The following is a 24054-nucleotide window of genomic DNA, read 5'->3' on the forward strand; positions in this document are numbered from 1 at the left end:
CTCGTTGCTTTGCAGGGGGCGCTTGGACTGAAAGGCAGTGAAGGCCCCCCTGGCCCGCCAGGCCCCGCGGTGAGTGTACTGGCCCAGCACAAAGCCTCTCCAGCCCTCTCCCTCCAAGCCTGCTCTGCAGGAGAGCAGGTGTCCCGAGGGCTGGGGAGCACGCACACCGGCTCTGACGGTTCCCCGGGGGTCCTGGGAAGGCTGTGGTGGGGGAGGTGGACTCGGGATGGATGTGGCCAGCGTGCCCGAGCTGCCAGCCAGTGAGGAAGGCCCAGGGAGGCACGTGCTGTGTGAGGGAACTTGGAGGGCTGGGAGTATGGACGAGGCCTGAGTGGGGCCCCGAGCCTGTGGAGGTGCTCAGCGCGGGTCCAGGCCTGGCACAGCTCACACGAGCACACGCAGCTCCAGGGCCTCGAGCCGGGCCATCCACACACCCAAGGCCTCTCAGGGCAAAGGTGACCCAGCACAGGCAGGAGGCCTGGCCCCCAGAGCTGTGCTGTTTCCTTAAGTGGGTCCCTCCCAACCGTGAGATTCAGCTACACGAGGCCTAAAGATTCACACCTTCGAGACCCCGGGCTATGGTCTGGGGGACTCAGTGGCCACATGAGGCTGTGCCCACAGACCCCAGCTCTTGTCTGACTCTTTATGGGAAAGTGACATCTGCTTCACTTCCCCCTTAAAACGGGGCCCATCCGACAGCCCCCACTCATCTGCTCAGGTGGGGGCTTCAGGAGCCGCCCCGGCCCCTGGCTGGGTTGAGGGTGGACCATGAAACAACATCCCCTTCCGCCTGAGTTAGGGGCCGTTTGAGAGCGATGATGATGGGGAAGTCAGGGGGAAGTGAGGTGAAAAGTCATTTTCCTTCTGATAAAGGTTGGGAACAGGATGCCTCCCGGGGAACCAGGGTCCTCAGTGCTGACCCCCAGAATTAGTCCAGGTGCCCACCTGTCAGTCCTGGCCTGGGGCCAGAGCCTCCCCCATAGAGCGGACAGCGTGGAGGAGCCAGGCAGCCAGTGAGCACCCTGGGGGCAGGCGGAGCCCACAGGGCCAGGTAGATGCCAGGGTCCTAGATGAGGTCCCTCCAGGTCAGGACTTAAGGAAGAGGTGTCCTCAGACGCTCTGCAGGGACTTGGAGTTATGGGAGGGGCTCAGAAACAGCCTCAAATGCTAGACCCAATAGTCTGTGCTCACTCGGGGCCCTGGGGAGCTATGGCGGGCTCTAGAGTGAGGAGATGGTGGTATGGTATGGTGGGGTGGGGCTTCAGGAAGTCGTACCCACGCAGTTGGAGAGCCTTTGAAATAAACCACTTTCTTGCCTTGCCCAGGGATCTCCAGGCGAGAGAGGTCCAGCCGGTGCCGCTGGGCCCATTGGAATTCCAGGGAGACCCGGGCCCCAGGGGCCCCCTGGGCCAGCTGGAGAGAAAGGCGCTCCTGTAAGTACTGCCCCAGAGGAGCTTGGTCCCTGCTGTGTGCTGTGCTCCCTGGGCGTCTCCCTGGGGTCTGTGGGAGGGGGTCGGTGGTGAAGTTTGCAATGTGTGCCTGGCTGTCACGGTTGAGGTCCACAGGTGGCCAGATGCTTCCCCAGAGTGGTCTGAGCTGGACGGGTGCTCACAGGCCTGTGCGTCTGTGCCCTGGGACATGCAGGCCAGGGCAGGGGGTGGGGGCGTGTGGAGACTCTGTCCAAACGTGGCCTTGGGCCCAGTCCAGGCTCTGGGGACCCCAACAGGATGGGGCCCCCACCCCGGCCTGGGCCCACGGCTGGTCAGTGTAAGGGAAAGGTGGATATTTGGGATGGCGCTTGCTGTGTTGGTCTGGGGGCAGGTGTGGAAAAGAAAAGGGATAGGCGACCTGATGGGAAGATAAGCAACCTCTTCCCAGACCCCTGACAGCCGACACTTCACACCTGATGAACCCAGGTGTGACTGCCCCCGCCCGGAGGCTTTGTGAGAGCTCAGGTGGGGGCTGGTCTGGAGTCTCGGCTTCCATGAAGGGGGTTAGAGACCCTTCGTATCTAGTCAGACGTGCCCTGGGAAGCTGACCCTCTCTCCCCCAGTGTCTCCCTGAACGCCCCTTCCTGCCAGATGAACCCTCAGCCCAGCCACATTTGATGTGTGCCTCATGACTGTGCAAGCGCCCACCTGCTCTCACATTCACTCAGCCATGGAGACAGACTCCAGCTCAGAGCTCCTCTCCAAATTGCGAATGTCACAGAGGTCTGAGTTCCAGGGGGACGGGCTACCTGGATGATATCCCATTGGGTCAAGACACCTATGAGGATTGACTTCTGTTAGAGAGGGTGGTTTGCCTCATGGGTTTCCCATGGCTCAGGGTTAGAAAGAGGGCCTTGGTTGCCTTCCCGGCGAGAAGTCCACACGGGAACCGCGCTGGACACACGGGCGCCTGGCCGATCTGTCTGGCGTGCCATCGGCAGTTCTGAGGCGTCTGGCCCGTCCCCCGAGGCCCGCAGGACGCAGATCCCCTGGGCTCCGCCCGTGCCCCCCTCTTCCGGGCGCTCGGTGCGGGTAGACCAAACACAGCACACGGAGCTGGGTGGACATGGCTCGGGCTTGCTGTTTCAAAAGAGTTGGGGCTTGAGCAGAAGCCTCCCAGGGTGGCACCGTCCGTGAAACTCTCGTCACGGTCCCAGCACAGCCGCCTGAGGAGAAAAGGCCGAGCAAAGGTCAGGTGTCGTGTCGGCAGGAAGATTCCACCCGAGCCATGGGATGCCTGGGCATGTTCTGGCTTAACTGAGGAAGAGCCTTTCCGGGGGATCTCAGGCGAGGAGCAGGGCATGAATGTGCAGCAGGACAGGGAAGGGGGTGCAGGAAGGGGGCAGGCACGGCGAGGCCCGCCAGCAACCATGAGGCCGCTCGCTTTCCCGTCCGCGTCCCCTCCTGCTTCCATTCCTGGTTCTGTCGGGAGATGGGGATCCCGGTTTGGGTGAGAAAGTGCCGGCCGCTCACAGGGTAGCACATGGCTGGCGAAATAGAGCAAGAACTCGGTGAGGATCATTTGGGATAACAAGGGGGCGATTAGGAAAGTGAAGCAAAACTGAGGAAAGGAAGATGGGGGTGTGTGTGCACACACGTGTGTATACACATGCATGTGTGTTCATGTGTGTGCGTGCATGTGTGCGTGTGCGTGCACGCATGCATGTGTGTGCCTATGTACGTGTGTGTACGTGTGTGTGCATATGTGTGCCTGTGCATGTGTGTGTGCGTGTGCATGTGTATATGTGTGTGCGTGCATGCATGTGTGCCTATGTATGTGTGAGTGTGTGTGCGTGTGTGTGCACATGTGTGCGTGTGTGCACATACGTGTGCGTGCACACCTGTGTGCACGTGTGTGCATGTGTGTGCACGCATGCCTGTGTGTGCGTGTGTGCATGCGTGTGTGTGCATGTGTGTGCAGGTACTTGTGCTCCTGCTCAGGGGGCATGGGGGGTGGTATTAGTAGAAAATCGGGAGAGTGAGCAAGTTGCCCAGAGCCGGAGCTCAGACGCCCTGGCCACTGACTTGGGCGATCGCACACATAGACCCGGGAATCGGGTTGACCTGGTTTGGATCCCAGCTCCACTGTACGAACGAGCCTCCGTTCCCCATCTGGGAGAGAGTAGCCCTTCCCAGGATGGGTGAGGGTTAACCACAGAGGTGCACGGGGAACAGTGATACAGGACTGGACTCAGAGCCACCCCGGCGCACCTGGCAGATCCATGAGGACCTGGGGGATGGTCCCTCCCCACGAACCGCCCGCTTCCCACCTGTGGGGCTCTGGCCGGGAGACGAGCTGCTGGCAGGATGCTCCCGCGATGGAGCTGCCTTTGAACAGTCATCCCCTCTCCTCTCTAGGGCGAGAAGGGTCCACAAGGCCCAGCTGGCCGAGACGGTCTCCAGGGCCCTGTGGGGCTCCCTGGTCCCGCTGGCCCTGTGGGCCCCCCTGGAGAAGATGGAGACAAGGTAAGAGGAATTTGGAGAAGCCCCCACCCTGTCTTGGACCCCTGCATGGCCCAGCTTGGCCCACGTCTGCAGGTCGGAGCTGGGCGGGGTCCTTTCAAACCAAGGGACGCAGGCACTGTGGGGCTCTGGTGACAGGGAACCCGTGCTGAGCATCCGGTGTTCCTTGCGTTAGCGGATGATTTTGGAATAGCTCCCAAATAGCGGTAACGAATGAGATCTCTGACACGCTCGAGGGGACTCAGACAGTGCTTTCTTCTGTAGTTTTGATGTCATCAAAGACATCTGCTGTAGCAGCCAGAGCAAGGAGAAGTACTCTAAATCATTTCAGATTCCAAACCTGTGGAGCCAAGTTTAATGAGGTTTTACTCAGTATCTATTTTTAAATGTCTCCGCTTGAATCATCAAGGCCCCCTCCGTTAGGAATATGCTTTATAATCTGATGCTGTTACTGTAGCGTTGTATTCTCCGTTTAATGAAATCAGAGGAATTCAGCTCTGGTTTAGCTTCCCATTTATGAGAACTCTCCGGTGACATTTCCGACTTTATCACCTCTGCAGTGTTGATGCCTGGCCTCTCGGGGTGGGAGACGGCCCGGCATAGCAGAAGCACTGAGGGGTTTTAATAGTTCTGGAGGCATAGTAATTGAGTTGTCTTTATTACACTGTCCTGTCATCCGATTTGACGAAGTAAATATTTCCATTATGATTTTTTGCCACACTTTCAAATCTACTACAGTCCTGCAAAGCGTAAAATCAAGGTCGTATCTCTTCCAGCTCTCTTATTAAAGAGGAAATCAAATTAATATATGGAAATGTTTCATCTTAGGAAAGTTAGAGGTCCCCCTGGAGAGGAGATGGTTCTTACTCTCTGAGAAAAATTAATTACGGGGAGCAGAGAACGTGCAAGCGGCCACTGGACCGTCTGACGGGTCTTTCCCATTTTCCCACAGGGAGAGATTGGGGAGCCAGGACAGAAGGGGAGCAAGGGAGACAAAGGCGAACAGGTAAGGGGCCCCCGGCGCAGCCACGGCTCAGAGCCACGTGCTCGGCTCGGTGCACTGTCCCCACCGACATTAACCACCCTTACAAGGTAACCGGGCTTCCCTGGTGGCTCAGTGGTAGAGTCCGCCTGCGATGCAGGACGTGCAGCAGGAGCCACAGGTTCGATCCCTGGGTCAGGAAGACCCCCTGGAGGAGGGAACAGGTACCCACTCTAGTCGTCTTGCCTGGAGAATCCCATGGACGGAGGAGCCTGGTGAGCTACAGTCCATGCGGTTGCCGAGAGGCATGACTGAGCGACTCATCAGCAACAACGAGATACCAGCACTCACACCCGTAACCGATGGGAACCGCGTGATGGGCTTCCCCCCCCCCCCATTGAAATCTTGTGTGCGTGCCTGTGCACATGTGTGTGTGCGTGCACAGGTGTGTGTTAGGCATGTATGTATGTAAGTGACACACGCCTGCAAGTGAATCCCTTATTACCAGATGAACAGGAAGCCCTCTCAGGTTTTGTGAAATAAGCAAACGGAGCATGTTTGTCCTCGAGGATTTTGGTCCCACGGACGTAGTCACTGCCTCTCAGCGCTGAGGGCTGCGGGCCATTCCAGCAGCGGCAGCATCCTGACCAAACGCTTCTTAATCTTCCCTAAAAAACATTCTGCTGAGAAGTTCTCGTGTGTTCCTGCACAAGCCGTGTCACGCGGCTGCAGCTCCTCCCGGGGCCACGGAAGAAGGCCTGCACCGTGGGCTTCTTTGCCGGCGTGTGTGTCCCGGGCGGGCAGGGACCTGTGTGTTCCCAGTGCCGGCCCGGGGCGGGTCAGGCTCCCCGCACAGTGCGGCCTCTCCCCCACGCTCCCTGGGCCGACGGTGGAACGTGCTTGGGGGCACCCTGGGGGTGGCATCGGGCTCCAGGCGTGGCCTTCTGAGTCAGGCCCTTGCTCAGCCCTGCGGGAGTCCCCTGACCTCAGGTCTCGTTTCTGAACGGGGTCTCTGCGGCCCGTGTCACGAGTGTGCGATGGGGCTGAGGTGGTGCACAGGGCCCTCTGGCCACCCCTGACCGCACACGCTCAGGGCTGGACCCCGGGCCTCTTGGCTTCTGGAGCCGCAGCCTGGCCGGGTGGGCCCCGTGTGGGCAGGGCCCGGGTGAGCTGGGCCGCCAGCCCCCGCACCAAGTGGCCTCAGCGGAGACTCAGGAGCCACCACCTTTGTCTCTTCCCCACAGGGTCCACCAGGGCCTACAGGACCTCAAGGCCCCATCGGACAGCCAGGCCCCTCCGTGAGTATCCGCGGCTAACAGCCCTTGGAGTCGCCGACCCCTCGAGCTGCTGTGGTCCACTTCCGGTCCTCAGCACACTCATCCGTCTCCCCGCAGGGAGCCGACGGCGAGCCAGGACCTCGGGGCCAGCAGGGCCTCTTTGGACAGAAAGGTGACGAGGGTCCGAGAGGCTTCCCCGGGCCCCCGGGCCCCGTGGGGCTGCAGGTAACAGCGGAGTTGGCACAGAGCTGGGTCGATTCCCCGCGTCTGTGCTGTGCCTCCCCAGCCCTCACACCTCTGCCCTCCCCTCCTGCTCCCTCCCTCCTTGACGTATGTACCCCATCCACGCCGTGTAAGACAGGTAACTAACAAGAGCCTAGTGCATAGCTCAGGGAACCCTGCTCGACGCTCTGTATGACCTAAAGGGGCAGTAAGTCAAAACAAGAGGGGTTTGTGTGCACAGAGCTGACTTGCTTTGTGTACAGTCAACTCCAACGTGACGTTGCAAAGCATCTATGGTCCAATAAAAAGTTTAAAAATGGGGCTACTAAGGAGAGCCACAGGGCCTCCTCCACACACCCGAAGAGCTATGAATTCACAGAAATCTAGACACTCCTAGCTTCGCTTCTCTTACCCCGTGACGTTTTTTTTCCTGCTCATTGTAGAATGTTGGAAACTACTGTAGATTATTAGAAAAGGAAACCAGACTGCCTTCTGAGTGCATGTGCATGCACACCTTCTAAACGCCCGTGTGCAACACACACACACACACACATGCACGCACGCACAAGCGTGTGCACCCTTCTGTTTGGTTTTCACAAAACCTGAGTCATGCTGCACGTATAGAACATTCGGACCAGGCTTTCCCGCTTCCCGTTGTTACAAGTCACGTCAAATGCCATTAAATATTCTTTGAACATGTCACCTTCTATTTATTTTCAAAAACATGACTCTTAGTCACTGCCTTGTGTCCCAGCATATGGTGCTGACATAATTGATTCCGGCAGCTCCCTGCTGGTGGCTCATTAGGCTTTATTGTTTTATGGGACACTCGCAATAAGCACCTTGTCCATAAATCCTTGCCCACTTCTCCGATTCTCTTCTCGGGCTAGTTCTGAGACCAGATCTCGGAGCCATTCTCATGCGTAGCTGAGATGCGCATCCCCGAGGCTTTTGGGGCGCTCAGCTGGGAGGCAGCAGAGGTTGGGGGGGCGCTGGAGCCGTGCCCACCGGCCGAGTGTCTGACGACCTCCTGTTCTCAGGGTCTGCCGGGACCTCCCGGAGAGAAGGGCGAGACAGGCGACGTGGGTCAGATGGTGAGTGGGGCCGCTCGTGGGGCACGGGCCGTGGCGGAGCTGGCATTTTGGGGGAGGCCTGCCTTTGCTCTGGGCTCAACGGCTCCCCTTCTCCAGGGCCCGCCAGGTCCCCCTGGCCCCCGAGGACCCTCCGGAGCTCCAGGTGCAGACGGGCCACAAGGACCCCCCGGCGGAATAGGCAACCCTGGAGCCGTGGGAGAGAAGGTGATGCACGCCCCGTGACTGTCCTGGTGTGTGAGCGTGCGTGCGTGTGTGTGTGCGTGCGTGTGGAGACACGCAGGTGCACTGCTAGGCTGTTCTGCCACAAGCATCTCGAAACCTGGAAGACCTTGCTGTGGGCCTGGGAGCCCCACCCCCACCCAGGGCAGCCTGTGCAGGATTTCACACAATGCGACCCCCAGCAAAGGCCGCCGCCCCCGCTCCAAGATCGGCTCCAACAGCCGTGGTTGTCTGTCCTTGACGTGTGTAGATGTTCCTGTCTCAGCTCCCATTTCCCTCAACTCCTGTCATCTCACAGCTTCGGGTCCTTGTCATCTGATCTGGTTCATGCCAGGGTCTGGGCCCTGGAGATATCTGAGCACACTGGTTGTACATGCATGCACACACATGTACATGCCTTACATGCGTGCATGTGGCAGGCCCTGGAGATGACGCCTGAGCCCATCGGGTGTATGTGCGTGCACACATGCGTGTACATGCCTTACACGCAGGGGTGTGGCGGGCAAGACGGTGCCAGAGTCTGACTCCACCTGGGCCCAGGAGTTTGCATATTTCAGAGCACCGATCCCAGCTTCTGGGGATGAAAGAAAGGAGATGGACACGTGCCCTTCCACTTGCATTCATTGCACACCTCCCAGAACTTTCTGCTGAAGTCTGGTCATCCAGTTGGAACCAGTGTCCCATCACTGCTCGCTTTTTATGATAGGAGAGTCGCAGGGAAGCACGCCTGCTGAGCCCACCCGTGGCGGCGGGCAGCCTCTGCTGGGGGGCCGCGTCCTCCCCCCGCCCGCCACGGGGCGCATCCCCCCAGCCTGCGACACCCCCACCAGCTCTGCCCCTCCAGCCGGCAGACCCAGGGCGCCATGCTGTTCTCCATCCGCCTTCACCCGCTGTCCCCCCTCCCGCACCTGGCCTCTCCCGGTCGTCCTCGGGAACGGCTGGGAGCACCCCTTCCTGGGGAGGGCCGTCCCTGACCCCACGCTCCCTCCACGTGTGCCGCACGCTCCCTCCACGTGTGTCGCACGCTCGTGCGTGTCACTGTCACTCCTGTGTCCCTGGACTCCTCACCTGTGTCTCCTCCAGCCCTGGGCGCTCCCAAGAGGACAGTGACCGCTGTCTCACCCCGTGCCCGCACCCCACCCCAGCCCAGTGTCAGGGGCGGTTTGATGGACGCCTGGGCTGGACCTCTGCTCTCGTCACCGCTGTAATCGCTTCGCGTTTCCTCCTTAGGGTGAACCCGGCGAAGCGGGAGAGCCTGGCCTTCCCGGCGAAGGGGGTCCCCCAGTGAGTGAGCGGGCTCTGGGGACGGGTGGGGCGTGGCGTGGACAGCTGCCGGGGGGGAGGGTCCCACTCTACTTCAGCGTTCGCATCCATGAAATGGGAGTCGGGTCTCCTTTGTGCCTCCATCACGGGACTGCTGGAAAAAAGAGGGAGTGTGGTGGGGAGTGAGTGTGTGTGTGACACAGAGTGCCTGTGTGTGTGTGTGTGAGTGTGTATGTGTGTGTGTGAGCATGCATGTGTGTGTGAGAGAGAGTGCCTGTGTGTGAGTGTGCGTGTGAGTGTGTGTGAGCGTGCATGTGTGTGTGTGTGAGTGCATGTGTGTGAGTGTGTGAGCGTGCATGTGTACATGTGTGTGAGAGTGCCTGTGTGTGTGTATATGTGTGTGTGAGCGTGCATGTGTATGTGTGAGTGCCTGTGTGTGTGAGTGTGCGTGTGTGTGAGTGCATGTGTGTGAGTGCATGTGTACATGTGTGTGTGAGCATGTGTGTGTGAGTGTGCATGTGTGTGAGTGTGTGCACGCACGTTGATGTTAGTGATGAACGCCCAGGACAGTTGGGCGTGAGCCGCCCCTCCGCCCGTGGTGTTCCGGGCTCCGTCACGGGCTTCCACAAGCATGGGGCTCACTCTTGTCACCTGTGAGCCCAGAGCTGGGACATTCCTTCGCAGGTCAGATGCGTGGTCTCTCGAGGCCTGCCGGGGGCTGCTCTCTGGCCCAGGGGGTGGCTGGTGGCCGGAAGTGTGCTAGGCTCCCTCCACCTGAGGGCCCCAGTGCAGGGGGTGGCCTGGGTCCCTGTGGCCCCTGGGGTCCATGCCACCTGCTGTCTCGTCAGGACGCAGCCCTGCCCTTCTGACCTACAAGCCGAGCCTCAGCCTCAGAGGCCCCAGGACACCAGTGGGGTCCCGAGACCCCTAGCGGTGCCCGTGGGGCTGGACTCGTGGGGACTTGCCGGGGGTGGGGGCTCTGGAGACAGCTGACCCCCCAGGGGCCTGTGGCCTGGCCTCGGTCAGGGTGCTTCCACTCCATGTGGTGCCAGCGCAAGGCGGGCTGCAGGCTGGCTCTGGGAACACACTCCCCGCCTCTCCCCACAGGGACCCAAAGGCGAAAGGGGGGAGAAAGGCGAGTCGGGCCCCTCCGGTGCCGCCGGACCCCCGGGGCCCAAGGGCCCTCCCGGAGACGACGGTCCCAAAGGCAGCCCCGTGAGTACCGGGGAACGCTGGGCTCTCAGCAGTGTCCTCTCACTCCTGGGCCTGGGGGGCATGGAAGCTGCCTGACCCCGTGGGTGTGGGGTGACCCCCGGGTCCTGAACTGGAACAGTGGAGGAGGAAGGAGGAGAGACGGACCGGGAAGGGGCACAGTTCGGAGGCCACGTGCATGGACCCGGCAGCTTTCTGGACAGAATGGGCTCTATGCGCCCCCCGCCCCGCCACGCCCTCCACCCTGCCCCACCCCTCCGAGGTCTGCCTTGCTTTGCGTCAGGAGGGTCTGCAGAGCATCGAGTCCTACAGTTCAGGGTTCAGGATCAGGGTCAGCCACGGCCCCAGGAGCAGACGTGTGGGCAGGAGGCTGCCCTCTGAGGCCTCTGGAAGGCGAGCAGCAGCCCCGCCTGGCCCGCCACACGAGGAATGATGCTCTGGGGGGCGCCCTCTGCTCTGGGGAGCCCCGAGGTGCCAGGCTGGTGGGAGGCATGGGCCGGCTGTGTGGACACAGCCCTGTGAGTCCAGCGCGCTCTGGGAGGGTGGCTGACGCTTCTCTCACTCTGTTTCAGGGCCCCGTCGGTTTTCCCGGAGATCCTGGTCCCCCTGGAGAACCCGGCCCCGCGGTAGGTGCCCGAGAGTGCCAAGCTGGGGGTTCCCACAGCCCATGACCCGCCTCCAGGCCTGTCTTTTCCCTTCTGTCTGTTTCTGTTCTGCCTCTGCTCGGGGCATGGTGCTCAACCCCGTTCTGACAAGCACGCGGGGAAAGGCGTTTCCCCTCCGAGCGCCCTGGGTGGGCACCCCTGGGTGGGTTTTGGGGTCGGGACCGGGGACCAGTGGATCCTGGTGCCTGAACTCGGGTGTGCCCAGGGCACAGAAGGAAACTGCTTTTGGTCCCACAGGGTCAAGACGGTCCCCCTGGCGACAAAGGAGACGATGGTGAACCCGGGCAAACGGTGAGTCCACCTGGGACCTCTGGGGCCCCGACGCGGCTGCGCAGGGAGGCGTCAGGCAACACAGCTGCGCAGGGAGGCGTCAGGTGACGCAGCTGTGCAGGGAGGTGTCAGGCCTTGCAACTTGCTCTGTTCATTTCACCCAGTTGCCTTAGAGTAGTGACCCAGCCAAGGGTCCTCAGAGGACCCTTGCGAGCTGGGGACCCTCCTCCCAGAAGGGGAAATGCACCCCCAGGCCTGACGGCGGCTCTGCACAGGAAGCCCGGTGTCCGCGACACCCCCTCAGAAGCCCACCCAGCATCGTCAGGATCCCTGTTTCTGCCGGGTAGGGTTGGACGTGCTCCTTAAAAGGCTCTTCCCACGTGAGCCTCGAGCTGAGCTCACACTGGACGTGCCTCTCATCGGGTTTCCGAAACGTTGTTTCGAGCTCGGGACACCGGCTTAGGGCCCCGAAGAGATGTCTGTCCTCCTACCCCTTCCTGGCCTGTGACCCAGGGTCCACCTCTGCAGAAGGGGTGCCGGCCGGCTTGCTGGGAACCCTCCCCAGATGCAGCAGAGCCGCAGGTGGGATGGGCCCCCACACCAGTGCAGCCCGAGGGCAGGGCAGGGCAGTCCGGGACCACCCCCACTCAAGGCCGATTCTGCAGAAGACGAGAGGGGCAGCTTTGGGGCTGGCCGAGGTCGGAGTGAAAGCTCTGTGTGTTCTTAGCCTCAGACCCACCCAGCCCCGCCAGGTCTCAGCTAACATCCTTGACTTAAATGCTCTGCTTTCTTCCACCCCAGGGATCACCAGGCCCTACGGGTGAGCCAGGCCCATCTGGGCCTCCAGGAAAAAGGGTACGTGAAGCTGCCGGGCGTCCCTGCACGAAACCTGCCCCTCCCCGACCCTGCACGGACCCTGGGGCCCTGGGTAGCCCCTGGGAGGAGGAACCGGCTTCTCTTTGAAGCTCACAGCCCGCTCAGCGCTGCCACGGTATCCGATCTCAGAGCCGCCGGGTCAATGCGCCGCTCCTTTCAGGATGAGCTGACTGAGCAGACCTTCACTTATGGCTGTCGTGGGAGAAAAAACACACCCACGAAGCTGAAAAAGCCCCTTTCCCCCGGGTCAGACCTTTGGAAAAGTCAGAGCAAGCAAAATGAATCATCCAGCAAACGGAACCATCTGTTGCTGAGGCTGCGATGACCGCGGCCGCTCTGAGTGTGCGAGAGGGGAGGCCACCGGAGTGCCCGCCCCCCAGCCCAGCCCGCTGGCCTTTTCTGGGACCGGAGGCCACGGGCCTCGTTCTGGAGGCCTGGGAGCAGCCCCACGCTCCTGCCAGGCCTGTGCCCCACCGCGCTCAGCTGCCCTCTCGGCTTCTGGGAGCCCACTCCTCACGCGTTGCCCTCTTGCTCCCTCCAGGGTCCGCCCGGCCCCGCAGGTCCCGAAGGCAGGCAGGGGGAGAAAGGAGCCAAGGTGGGTGCTTCCCAGCCCGGCTGTGGCCGTTACTGTGCATAGGCCTTCCAGGGCGTGCCGAGGGCATGGTGGCCATTTGGGGTCAGGGGGTGGAGAGGGACTGGACGCTGGACACACGGAGAGGGGCTGTGGGGTTCAGAGGGGCCGGCTCCATGCAGACCTGGGTGGAAGAGCCCGTCCTCTGCAGGGGGAGACAGGCTGTGCCTCCGGCTGGGGGTCCCTGACTGGGCACTGCAGTTCATGTGCCCCACCAGCCGGGGGGAGGGGAGGCCCGTGCCAGGCACGTCAGGGCCTGGCGTTGACCTGGCCGCGCCTGGCTGCCTCTCCTGCAAAGCAGAGACGGTGACAGCACCCACCGCAGGGCAGAGCAGAGGGTGGGGTGCCCTGCGGTGAGGTTAGGGTGCAGCCTGGCACCCAGAGCCCTCGTGGCCGCTCTCCCCAGGAGCTCTGGGTGGGGCCTGGGTGCCTCCTCCTGGAGCGGAGGGGCCCCAGTGTCGACTGAGACTGGAGCTCGTCCAGCTCAGGTCTGCTCAGGACGCGTGGCCATGTCCACCGTGAGCTCCAAGCTGGCCATAACCGCCATGGTGGCCGTGGGGGCTGGGCGGCTAGAGCCCAGTTGACTGAGGTCTTCAGTGGGTGGAGGATGGGGGCTGAGTGGCCTCTATAGGCAGGAAAGTTGGGGGCACCCCTGGGTGTTGGGGCATGCGGGGTTCTCACCAAGGCTCCTCAGGGTTTCTGGGCAGTGGTTCCGGGCTGGGGTGACCACAGCCTCAAGCATCGGGACCCTATTCTGTCCTCCTTGCAGGGAGAAGCCGGCTTGGAAGGCCCTCCTGGGAAGACTGGCCCCATTGGCCCCCAGGGGGCCCCCGGGAAGCCGGGGCCTGACGGCCTTCGAGGGATCCCGGGCCCAGTGGTGAGTGGCCCCAGGGTGGGGGGCCAGAGGGTGGGGCGGCAGCTGCTGAGGGCGGGGCTCATGGGTAGGTTCGACTGTGTTTCAGGGTGAACAAGGTCTCCCCGGAGCCCCGGGCCCTGACGGCCCCCCAGGACCCATGGTGAGTCAGAACGTGCCCCAGGGGCCCCCGGCGGAGGTGGCGGAGGGCGGGGTTTGGGACGAGAACTCTGAGCCCCCCGCCTCCCCCGCAGGGCCCCCCAGGACTCCCCGGCCTCAAAGGAGACTCTGGACCCAAAGGAGAGAAGGTGAGTGGGCTGCAGGCGCCCGTGCAGCTGAAGCGTGGGCCCCTTGAGAGCCTGTGCCTTGGGCCTGACAAGGTCTGGCTCGTCCCCGCCGGCGTCACCTGCTCGGGGTGGCGACTCGAAGGGAACAGATCCGTGTGGCTTGGAGACCCGGCCGCTGCCCGCTGTCGGGGCCAGCCCGGGGCACACTTCCACTGCAGGAGCTTCGGGCAGGGCGGAAGGCGGCGCTGCCGCTTCTGGCTGGGCCACGCGGCCGGACGTGAGGCGTTGCCACCACAAATGCCCCTTTCATTCCCACAGGGTCACCCAGGCTTGATCGGCCTCATCGGACCTCCGGGCGAACAGGGAGAAAAGGGTGACCGCGGAGTCCCCGGCCCCCAGGGCTCCTCGGGCCCTAAGGGAGAACAGGTGCGTGGAACAGGCTGTATGCAAAGACTCGAGGCTCGTTCAAGCCAGAAGGACGTCAGGGTCAGGGCAGGAGCAGCCGCGGGGCCGGGCTCGCCCCGGCGCACAGGGCCCAGGAGCGGAGCTGGAGCCCAGCCCAGGCCCCGAGCAGCCTTCATGGTCCTGCTGGCCTCCTCAGTGAAGCCCATCACCCCCACCACACTTGGAAAGGCTGTCTGTCCCAGCTGAGCGTCCAAGGTCATCGGCGACGCTCAGCTGCATCCTGGCTCCCCCTTGACCCCTTGTATGCGCGGCTGACCCCAGACTTCCCTGGGAACCAGCCCCTGGGAAACCACAGCCAGGAAAACAGCCTGCGAGGCTGGCCTGCCCCGCACCTGGGCGGTTCTGGCAGTGGGTTCTTTGGCCGGGGAATGGGAGGGTGTGCGTGGGGGGGTTGAGGCCTGGCAGGCCCGCCTTTCCCGCCCCCACAGCAAGGCCACGGGGCCTCATTGCAGCCTGTGAACCCCCGCTGCCCAAGCCAGGTGTGAGGCTCACACGTGCCCCTGAGCCGTGCCCACCTTGGCTGGCACCCGACCTGGGAGAGGGCAGGGTGCCTGAGGCAGAGCTGGAGGGAGGAGCCCAGGCGGGAGGCGACATCCCCTGCCTCACCCCGCCGTGTCTCCCCGTGGCACCTAGACCAGGAGAGGGGGTCAGTCAGGATGCAAGCTGCACTGTGGGGAAGCCCCTGGGAGGCTGGATGGACAGACGGACAAGCAGAAGAGACAGGGCCCCAGGACGCTCGCCGCCCCCTGAGCGGGGCTCGTGCTCAGGGTGGACCCCCAGCTAGAGCAGAAGGCAGCCAGGGGGACCGGGCGGGGCTGGTGCACACGGGACATTAGAGGGGGTCACGCTCAGGCTCCCTGGGGGTCCTTCCAGGCCGGCCAGGCAGTGGCCCCCGAGTGCCAGGCCTCCCGGCAGGCGTTCAGGCCCCACCAGGCCCCGCAAGGAGTGCGGGCTCTGCTCACACGTGTCTGAGTCGGGGGAGGAGGCCAGTGAGAGCCAGGGGCCGAGGCTGCAGGTCAGGCTCCCCCCGATCTGAGCGATAACGACCTTGTTTCTGCTCCTTTCAGGGTATCACCGGTCCTTCCGGCCCGATTGGCCCCCCGGGTCCCCCCGGCCTGCCGGTGTGTATCTGGAGGGGCACATGGGAGCGGGGTGGGAGTGGCCACGGGGAAGCTGTGGGGCCCCAGGGCGGGGTCTGGGGGCCCCCCGGGTTTCTCTGCTCATTATCTCTGATGTGAGCTCTAGCGATGGAAACCAGGAAGTGGTCACTGGGCTCTGATTCAGGTGCGGGAGACGGGGGCAAGCCTCTTTCTCCAGGCTTTTTAGGACATGTGGACAGTCCTCTGTGGGCGTTTTGGGGACAGTGAGGACAGCGGCCAGTCCCTCCTGGGCCTCGCCGTCTGCACAAGCAGGGCCAGCCTGGCCCAGACACGAGGAGATGGGGTCCTGGCTTCCAGGCACCAGCCTGGGGCCTCCCCCTGCAGCTGGAAGACCCAGGACACGTCCCCGAGCCATGAATTGCTTCTCGCCCAAACCAGTCGGCCTCTGAGCCCCACCTGGGCCTGGGTCCACGTGGCCCAAGGTGGACCCAGCTTCTCTGCCACTGGCTCCGTGGCAGGCTGTCGGGAGGGGCTGGGGGCCCCACGTCAGGGCCTCCGGGGCCTCCACGCCCCTGTTGCTTCTCACTCCAGCTGCCTGAGCTGCGATTTCCCTGACGGGGAAGGTGAGGGGCTGGGCTGGGGCCCACAGGACCCCCAGCCTCTGTGTGGGTGAGCGCCCCCCCACCTGCCTCCCCGTGAAGCAGGCGCAAGCTCAGACTCCTGGGAGGGCCCACGGGCCGAGAAGGAGGACCTAAGTGGGGCGGGGCTGTGGGGGTGCGGGTCACAGCCCAGGCCTGGGGGGAAGGGGCCGCCCCCCCCGCTGACGCCCTGCCTCTCTCCACAGGGGCCCCCTGGTCCAAAAGGTGCTAAGGGCTCCTCGGTAAGTGGCATTGCCCTGACCAGCCCCTGGGCCCGGAGTTGGAGGGGGTACAGGCTGTGGGCTGAGAACTTCCCAGGGTCCCCCGTCCCCCTTGCCTCTCCGGGCTGGTGGTTGACGCCCCTCCTCTGGGGCCGGCCTGGCCTGCGCCCGCGTCCAGCCTAAGTCACCGCAGGCCACGGCTCCCTGCGCCCAAGGAAGGGCCCTGCCCCCCAGGCTCCCCCTCGGGTGTCCGGTTCTCACATCTGCGGCTGGGAGGCGCCCAGCACGTTCGATCAACCCCTCTGCCCTCCCCATGTGCTCCCGGGGATCGTTCTCGACCTCCAGGTGGACAGGTCCCGTCAGACCTCAGTGACCATGGCTGATTCTCTTTTCTTTCTCCCCAGGGTCCCACTGGCCCGAAGGGTGAGGCAGGCCAGCCAGGACCCCCTGGCCCACCAGTGAGTAGCCCTTGAGGACTCAGGAGTTGGGGGGAGTCCCCTAATGCCGAGGGAATTGTGTGGTTCGATCCCAAAACATTCTTAACAGTGTGTGACGTGTGGTGGGGCAGGGCCTGGCCCTGGACACAGGTCAGTCCATGGCACCTCGCCCTCGGAAGTATGGTTGGGGAGAGATGAAGGGTGAACACACACACGTGTGTGTGTGTGTGTGTGCACCCACATACCTCTGTGTGAACAGGTGTGTATGCACGCATATGCATGTGTGTGTGTGTGCACACATGCATGTATTGGGCAGGGGTCAGGCAGCACCGGGCAAGGCCCTGCGGGATCATGTGGAATGTTCCAGAGACATAGAAAAGGGAAGAAGACTGTGCTGAGATGGACAGGCGCGTGCAGCTGCGGCCCTGGCTGTGGGCCCTGCCCTGCCCCGCCCACCACTGCCCTCTCCCGCACCCAGGGCCCCCCAGGCGAGGTCATCCAGCCCCTGCCGATCCAGGCATCCAGGACCCGGCGGAATATCGACGCCAGCCAGCTGATGGACGACGCAGAGGGCGAGCAGTACATGGACTATGCGGATGGCATGGAGGAGATCTTCGGCTCGCTCAACTCCCTGAAGCTGGAGATTGAGCAGATGAAGCGGCCGCTGGGCACGCCACAGAACCCTGCACGCACCTGCAAAGACCTCCAGCTCTGCCACCCCGACTTCCCCGACGGTAGGGCGGCCGCGGGCCTGGGACGCACAGAGCGGGCGGTGGCAGGGACCCATGCCTGGGTGGGCACGCACCCTGCTCAGGTCCCCTCCCTGGGGGGATGGGGTGCAGGGGCCTCTGCCCCGTCACCCGACGAGGCATCGCAGGAGAACGGGAAGCCGTCCTGGGAGCCAGGAAAGAGGTTGAGGCGTGGGGTCGCATGGAGCAGAGTGTAGTCTAAGCTCAGTCGTTGTCAGGCAGGCCATCTGCTGTGCCCGGAGCCGGGGCTCCACATCTGTAAACGGGGGTAAAGCACGTCCCCGTCAGGCGTGCGCGCAGCCGCGTCCGTGTTAGGGAGCCCTCGTGCTGGTGTTTGCTCTTGCACCTGGGGAAGCACCGCTTAGACTCCAGAATTCCATACAAACGCAAACCAGTCCCGTGCTGTTGACTCTGATCCCACGTGCATGAACTTCCAGAACCATTCCCGGAGCACCGCTGGGCTCCCAGCCACCCACCGGCCCAGCGGGGAGAGCCACCCTCCTGGGTCCCCAGAGCCGGGCCCTGTGGGCCTCACACTGCAGCTGTGCTCCTGGGGACAAGCCTGTCCCCGTGGCTCCGTGGGCCCAGCAGGGACAGTGGGAGGCCCTTAGGGTCACCCAGAGGGGGCCATGCTGTGGCGCGAGGCCGGGCCATGCCCGTGACTGCTGGGCCACCCAGTGGCAGCTGCTTCTGTACCATCCAGGGGGCAGCTCTCACAGTCTGCCTCCCTGATCCCGACCCCGACACTGACCCCATCCCCTACCCCAACGCTAATCCCGACCCTGACCCCAACCCCGACCCGGACCCTAACCCCAACCCCAACTCAGACCCTGACCCCAACCTGACCCCAACCCCGACCCGGACCCTAACCCCAACCTCAACTCAGACCCTGACCCCAACCCTGACCTAGACCCTGACCCCAACCCCAACTCTAACCCCGACCCTAACCCTAACCCTGACTCTGACCCTGATCCCGACCCTAACCCCGACCCTGACTCTGACCCCATCCCTGACCTAGACCCTGACCATGGCCCCGACCCTGACCCTGACCCCAACCCTGACCCCAACCCCAACCCGGACCTTGACCCCATCCTGGCCCCAACCTTGACCTAGACCCTGCCCCTGCCCCTGCCCCTGTGATCCAGGCGAATACTGGGTGGATCCGAACCAAGGCTGCTCCCGGGACTCCTTCAAGGTCTACTGCAACTTCACGGCCGGGGGGTCAACGTGCGTCTTCCCCGACAAGAAGTCCGAGGGGGTGAGTGCCCACCCCCACCACCTCCTCTCCCGGTGGGGCTGGCCCGGGGCTCCCGCTGTGTCATGTGTGCAGTTTCAGGAATGAAATCCAGAAGCTGAAACCAGGAAATGAAAACCAGTTCCAAAATTAAGGTTTCTCTTCCAGATCAGATCAGATCAGTCACTCAGTCGTGTCCGACTCTTTGCAACCCCATGAATCACAGCACACCAGGCCTCCCTGTCCATCACCAACTCCCGGAGTTCACTCAGACTCATGTCCATCGAGTCAGTGATGCCATCCAGCCATCTCATCCTCTGTCGTCCCCTTCTCCTCCTGCCCCCAGTCCCTCCCAGCATCAGTGTCTTTTCCAATGAGTCAACTCTTCGCATGAGGTGGCCAAAGTACTGGAGTTTCAGCTTTAGCATCATTCCTTCCAAAGAAATCCCAGGGCTGATCTCCTTTAGAATGGACTGGTTGGATCTCCTTGCAGTCCAATGGACTCTCAAGAGTCTTCTCCAACACCACAGTTCAAAAGCATCAATTCTTCGGTCCTCAGCCTTCTTCACAGTCCAACTCTCACATCCATACATGACCACAGGAAAAACCATAGCCTTGACTAGATGGACCTTTGTTGGCAAAGTAATGTCTCTGCTATCTAGGTTGGTCATAACTTTCCTTCCAAGGAGTAAGCGTCTTTTAATTTCATGGCTGCAGTCACCATCTGTAGTGATTTTGGAACCCAGAAAAATAAAGTCTGACACTGTTTCCACTGTTTCCCCATCTATTTCCCATGATGTGATGGGACCAGATGCCATGATCTTCGTTTTCTGAATGTTGAGCTTTAAGCCAACTTTTTCACTCTCCACTTTCACCTTCATCAAGAGGCCTTTTAGTTCCTCTTCACTTTCTGCCATAAGGGTGGTGTCATCTGCATATCTGAGATTATTGATATTTCTCCTGGCAATCTTGATTCCAGCTTGTGTTTCTTCCAGTCCAGCGTTTCTCATGATGTACTCTGCATAGAAGTTAAATAAGCAGGGTGACAATATACAGCCTTGACGAACTCCTTTTCCTATCTGGAACCAGTCTGTTGTTCCATGTCCAGTTCTAACTGTTGCTTCCTGACCTGCATACAAATTTTTCAAGAGGCAGATCGGGTGGTCTGGTATTCCCATCTCTTTCAGAATTTTCCACAGTTTATTGTGATCCACACAGTCAAAGGCTTTGGCATAGTCAATAAAGCAGAAATAGATGCCTTTCTGGAACTCTCTTGCTTTTTCCATGACCCAGCGGATGTTGGCAATTTGATCTCTGGTTCCTCTGCCTTTCCTAAAACCAGCTTGAACATCGGGAAGTTCACGGTTCACATACTGCTGAAGCCTGGCTTGGAGAATTTTAAGCATTACTTTACTAGCCTGTGAGATGAGTGCAATTGTGTGGTAGTTTGAGCATTCTTTGGCATTGCCTTTCTTTGGGATTGGAATGAAAACCGACCTTTTCCAGTCCTGTGGCCACTGCTGAGTTTTCCAAATTTGCTGGCATATTGAATGCAGCACTTTCACAGCATCATCTTTCAGGATTTGGAATAGCTCCACTGGAATGCCATCACCTCCACTAGCTTTGTTCGTAGTGATGCTTTCTAAGGCCCACTGGACTTCACATTCCAGGATGTCTGGCTCTAGGTCAGTGATCACACCATCGTGAATATCTGGGTCGTGAAGATCTTTTTTGTACAGTTCTTCTGTGTATTCTTGCCATCTCTTCTTAATATCTTCTGCTTCTGTTAAGTCCATACAATTTCTGTCCTTTATCGAGCCCATCTTTGCATGAAATGTTCCTTTGGTATCTCTGATTTTCTTGAAGAGATCTCTAGTCTTTCCCATTCTGTTGTTTTCCTCTATTTCTTTGCATTGATCGCTGAGGAAGGCTTTCTTATATCTTCTTGCTATTCTTTGGAACTCTGCATTCAGATGTTTATGTCTTTCCTTTTCTCCTTTGCTTTTTGCTTCTCTTCTTTTCACAGCTATTTGTAAGGCCTCCCCAGACAGCCATTTTGCTTTTTTGCATTTCTTTTCCATGGGGATGGTCTTGATCCCTGTCTCCTGTACAATGTCACGAACTTCATTCCATAGTTCATGAGGCACTCTATCTATCAGTTCTAGGCCCTTAAATCTATTTCTCACTTCCACTGTACAATCATAAGGGATTTGATTTAGGTCATACCTGAATGGTCTAGTGGTTTTCCCTACTTTCTTCAATTTAAGTCTGAATTTGGCAATAAGGAGTTCATGATCTCAGCCACAGTCAGCTCCTAGTCTTGTTTTTGCTGACTGAATAGAGCTTCTCCATCTTTGGCTGCAAAGAATATTTTCAGTCTGATTTTGGTGTTGGCCATCTGGTGATGTCCATGTGTAGAGTCTTCTCTTGTGTTGTTGGAAGAGGGTGTTTGTTATGACCAGTGCATTGTCTTGGCAAAACTCTATTAGTCTTTGCCCTGCTTCATTCTGTATTCCAAGGCCAAATTTGCCTGTTACTCCAGGTGTTTCTTGACTTCCTACTTTTGCATTCCAGTCCCCTATAATGAAAAGGACATCTTTTTGGGGTGTTAGTTCTAAAAGGTCTTGTTGGTCTTCATAGAACCATTCAACTTCAGCTTCTTCAGCATTACTGGTTGGGGCATAGACTTGGATTACTGTGATATTGAATGGTTTGCCTTGGAAACGAACAGAGATCTTTCTGTCGTTTTTGAGATTTCATCCAAGTACTGCATTTTGGACTCTTTTGTTGACCATGATGGCTACTCCATTTCTTCTGAGAGATTCCTGCCCGCAGTAGTAGATACAATGGTCATCTGAGTTAAATTCACCCATTCCGGTCCATTTCAGTTCGCTGATTCCTAGAATGTCGACATTCACTCTTGCCACCTCCTGTTTGACCACTTCCAATTTGCCTTGATTCATGGACCTGACATTCCAGGTTCCTATGCAATATTGCTCTTTACAGCATCAGACCTTGCTTCTATCACCAGTCACATCCACAGCTGGGTATTGTTTTTGCTTTGGCTCCATCCCTTCATTCTTTATTGAGTTATTTCTCCACTGATCTCCTCCAGAAATAGACTTGAGTTTCCTTTGAGGAGAAACTTCTAGGGATGGGACGGGCTTGGTGCAGTCTCGTGTGTGGAGGGTTGAGGAGTGCCTGGCTCATGGGTATCTTCCCCCGACTACCCCCGATCTAGGATTTCCACCACTGGTTGGTCAGATGCTTCCCAAAATGACCCTGTAGTCCTGACCTCAGACCAGCCTGAAGCCCATGGAAGGACTTTAAGGGCCAAGTAACCCAAATACATCTTGTAGAAGGTGGCATTTGCTGAAGTTCTTAGTGGCAGCTTCTAGGGTATTTGCTCCTGAGTGCAATGCATTCCTTTATAGTCTGTTTAGTGAGTGAGGTTCTGGTCCATGGATAGTTTGTAAGGTGTCAATCTGAGTCACCAGTGGTCTTTTAGAGGCCTCGGCTCTGTGGTGGCGTCTGTGTGTGTGGACAGGTGTAAACCAGTGTGTGTGGATGGCGTGTGGATGTCATGTGGGTGACATGTGGATGGCGTGTGGGTGACATGTGGATGGCATGTGGGTGATGGGTGGATGGTGTGTGGGTAACGTGTGGGTGGCATGTGGGTGATATATGGGTGACAGGTGGATGGCAGTGGATGGTGTGTGGGTGATGTGGGTGGCATGTGGATGTGGGTGAAGTGTGGGTTGCATGTGGGTGGCATGTGGGTGGAGTGTGGCACGCGGGTGGAATGTGGGTGGCGTGTGGATGGCATGTAGGTGGCATGTGGATGGTGTGTGAATGGCGTGTGGATGACATGTAGGTGGCATGTGGGTGGCATGTGGGTGGCGTGTGGGTGGCATGTGAATGGCATGTGGGTGGTGTGTGGGTGGCGTGTGGATAGCATATGAGTGGCGTGTGGGTGGCACAAGGGTGGCATGTGGATGGCATGTAGGTGGTGTGTGGATAGCGTGTGGGTGCCATGTGGCTGGCACGTGGGTGGAGTGTGGATGGTGTGTGGGTGGCATGTGGATGGTGTGTGAGTGGCACGTGCGTGGCGTGTGGGTGGCATTTGAGTGGCGTGTGGGTGGCGTGTGAGTGGCATGTGGGTGGTGTGCGGCTGGTGTGTGGGTGGCATGTGGGTGGCATGTGGGCGGCGTGTGAGTGGCACGTGGGTGGAATGTGGGTGGTGTGTGGATGACATGTAGGTGGCATGTGGGTGGCATGTGAGTGGTGTGTGGATGACATGTAGGTGGCATGTGGATGGCATGTGGGTGGCGTGTGGATGGTGTGTGGGTGGCATGTGGATGGCATGTGGGTGGTGTGTGGATAGCATGTGGGTGGCATGTGGCTGGCGTGTGGCTGGCACGTGGGTGGCGTGTGGATGGTGTGTGGGTGGCATGTGGATGGTGTGTGAGTGGCATGTGCGTGGCATGTGGGTGGCATTTGAGTGGCGTGTGGATGGCATGTGGGTGGCGTGTGGGTGGCATGTGGATGGCATTTGAGTGGCGTGTGGATGGCATGTGGGTGGTGTGTGGATGGCGTGTGGGTGGCATGTGGATGGCATTTGAGTGGCGTGTGGATGGCATGTGGGTGGTGTGTGGGTGGCGTGTGGATGGCATGCAGGGACAGGCGTGTGTGTCTGACATGTGTTGCCTTCTCTCAAGCACGCATTGGAAGCCGGGATCTCTTTGGCCCAGGACAGCTGAGGAAGGAGGGCGAGGTCTCTAGCTGGGAAGATGGTGTAGTCTTGGGCCGTGGTGCCGTCTGCACCTCCTGGACAGTCTCCTCCATGACGTCACACCCCTATGGCTCCCCTCCCTGCCGCAAACCAAAGGCGGCTGGTTCCTGGAGCTGCACAGGTCCAGGGTCACCCCCGAAAGGAGTCGGGCACCCATGTCCTCGACTTTCCAGCAGCCTCAACGCCCAGAGCCGCTTCCCTCGAGGGGAGCCACCGCGGCGCCCGCCCTGAGGTTCACGATCCCCACGGGGGGCACAGGAGCAGGCCCTGCGCTGACGGACACAGCAGGGACCCTGGCTCATGCTCGCTCTCCCCCGACCTGGGATTTTAAATCCTGGGGAAACGCACTCCTGACAGCAAGATCCCTGTGGGTCACAAGGAAACCCAGCCCCCGGCCCTGCCTCTGACGGAGGCCCCGGGGGAAATTCAGGTGGAAAAAAGCTGGTCCACTTCCCTGTGTTGCTGTCTGTCCTCTGCAGACGGCCTCACTGCCGGGGAGCCAGGGGAACCCCCGGGAGCCTTCCCGGGTGGTGGAGCCGGGCGGACGCTGGGCTTGGGGCACTGAGTGAGCCCCGTGGCTCCTTGCTCTTCCTCTGCTCGTGTGCTGACCTCCA

The 24054-nt window shown here is 60.3% G+C and overlaps 1 protein-coding gene across 3 annotated transcripts in view; it reads left to right on the forward strand.

The window, feature by feature from the left end:
- The window catches only part of COL5A1 (collagen type V alpha 1 chain), a 147794-nt gene that overhangs the window by 110821 nt on the left and 12919 nt on the right, over positions 1–24054 (forward strand). For all 3 annotated transcript variants that reach the window (XM_055541604.1, XM_055541605.1, XM_055541606.1), the window contains exons 41-63: positions 16–69; positions 1326–1433; positions 3849–3956; positions 4906–4959; positions 6180–6233; positions 6330–6437; positions 7475–7528; positions 7625–7732; positions 8978–9031; positions 10118–10225; positions 10795–10848; positions 11125–11178; positions 11959–12012; positions 12575–12628; positions 13434–13541; positions 13627–13680; positions 13772–13825; positions 14123–14230; positions 15337–15390; positions 16214–16249; positions 16633–16686; positions 17144–17399; positions 18560–18672. In XM_055541604.1, coding sequence (XP_055397579.1) covers positions 16–69; positions 1326–1433; positions 3849–3956; positions 4906–4959; positions 6180–6233; positions 6330–6437; positions 7475–7528; positions 7625–7732; positions 8978–9031; positions 10118–10225; positions 10795–10848; positions 11125–11178; positions 11959–12012; positions 12575–12628; positions 13434–13541; positions 13627–13680; positions 13772–13825; positions 14123–14230; positions 15337–15390; positions 16214–16249; positions 16633–16686; positions 17144–17399; positions 18560–18672 — 1863 coding nt within the window. The remainder of the gene's footprint in view (positions 1–15; positions 70–1325; positions 1434–3848; positions 3957–4905; positions 4960–6179; positions 6234–6329; positions 6438–7474; positions 7529–7624; positions 7733–8977; positions 9032–10117; positions 10226–10794; positions 10849–11124; positions 11179–11958; positions 12013–12574; positions 12629–13433; positions 13542–13626; positions 13681–13771; positions 13826–14122; positions 14231–15336; positions 15391–16213; positions 16250–16632; positions 16687–17143; positions 17400–18559; positions 18673–24054) is intronic.

The sequence above is a fragment of the Bubalus kerabau genome, chromosome 11, assembly GCF_029407905.1.
Source record: "Bubalus kerabau isolate K-KA32 ecotype Philippines breed swamp buffalo chromosome 11, PCC_UOA_SB_1v2, whole genome shotgun sequence".
NCBI lineage: Eukaryota > Metazoa > Chordata > Mammalia > Artiodactyla > Bovidae > Bubalus > Bubalus kerabau.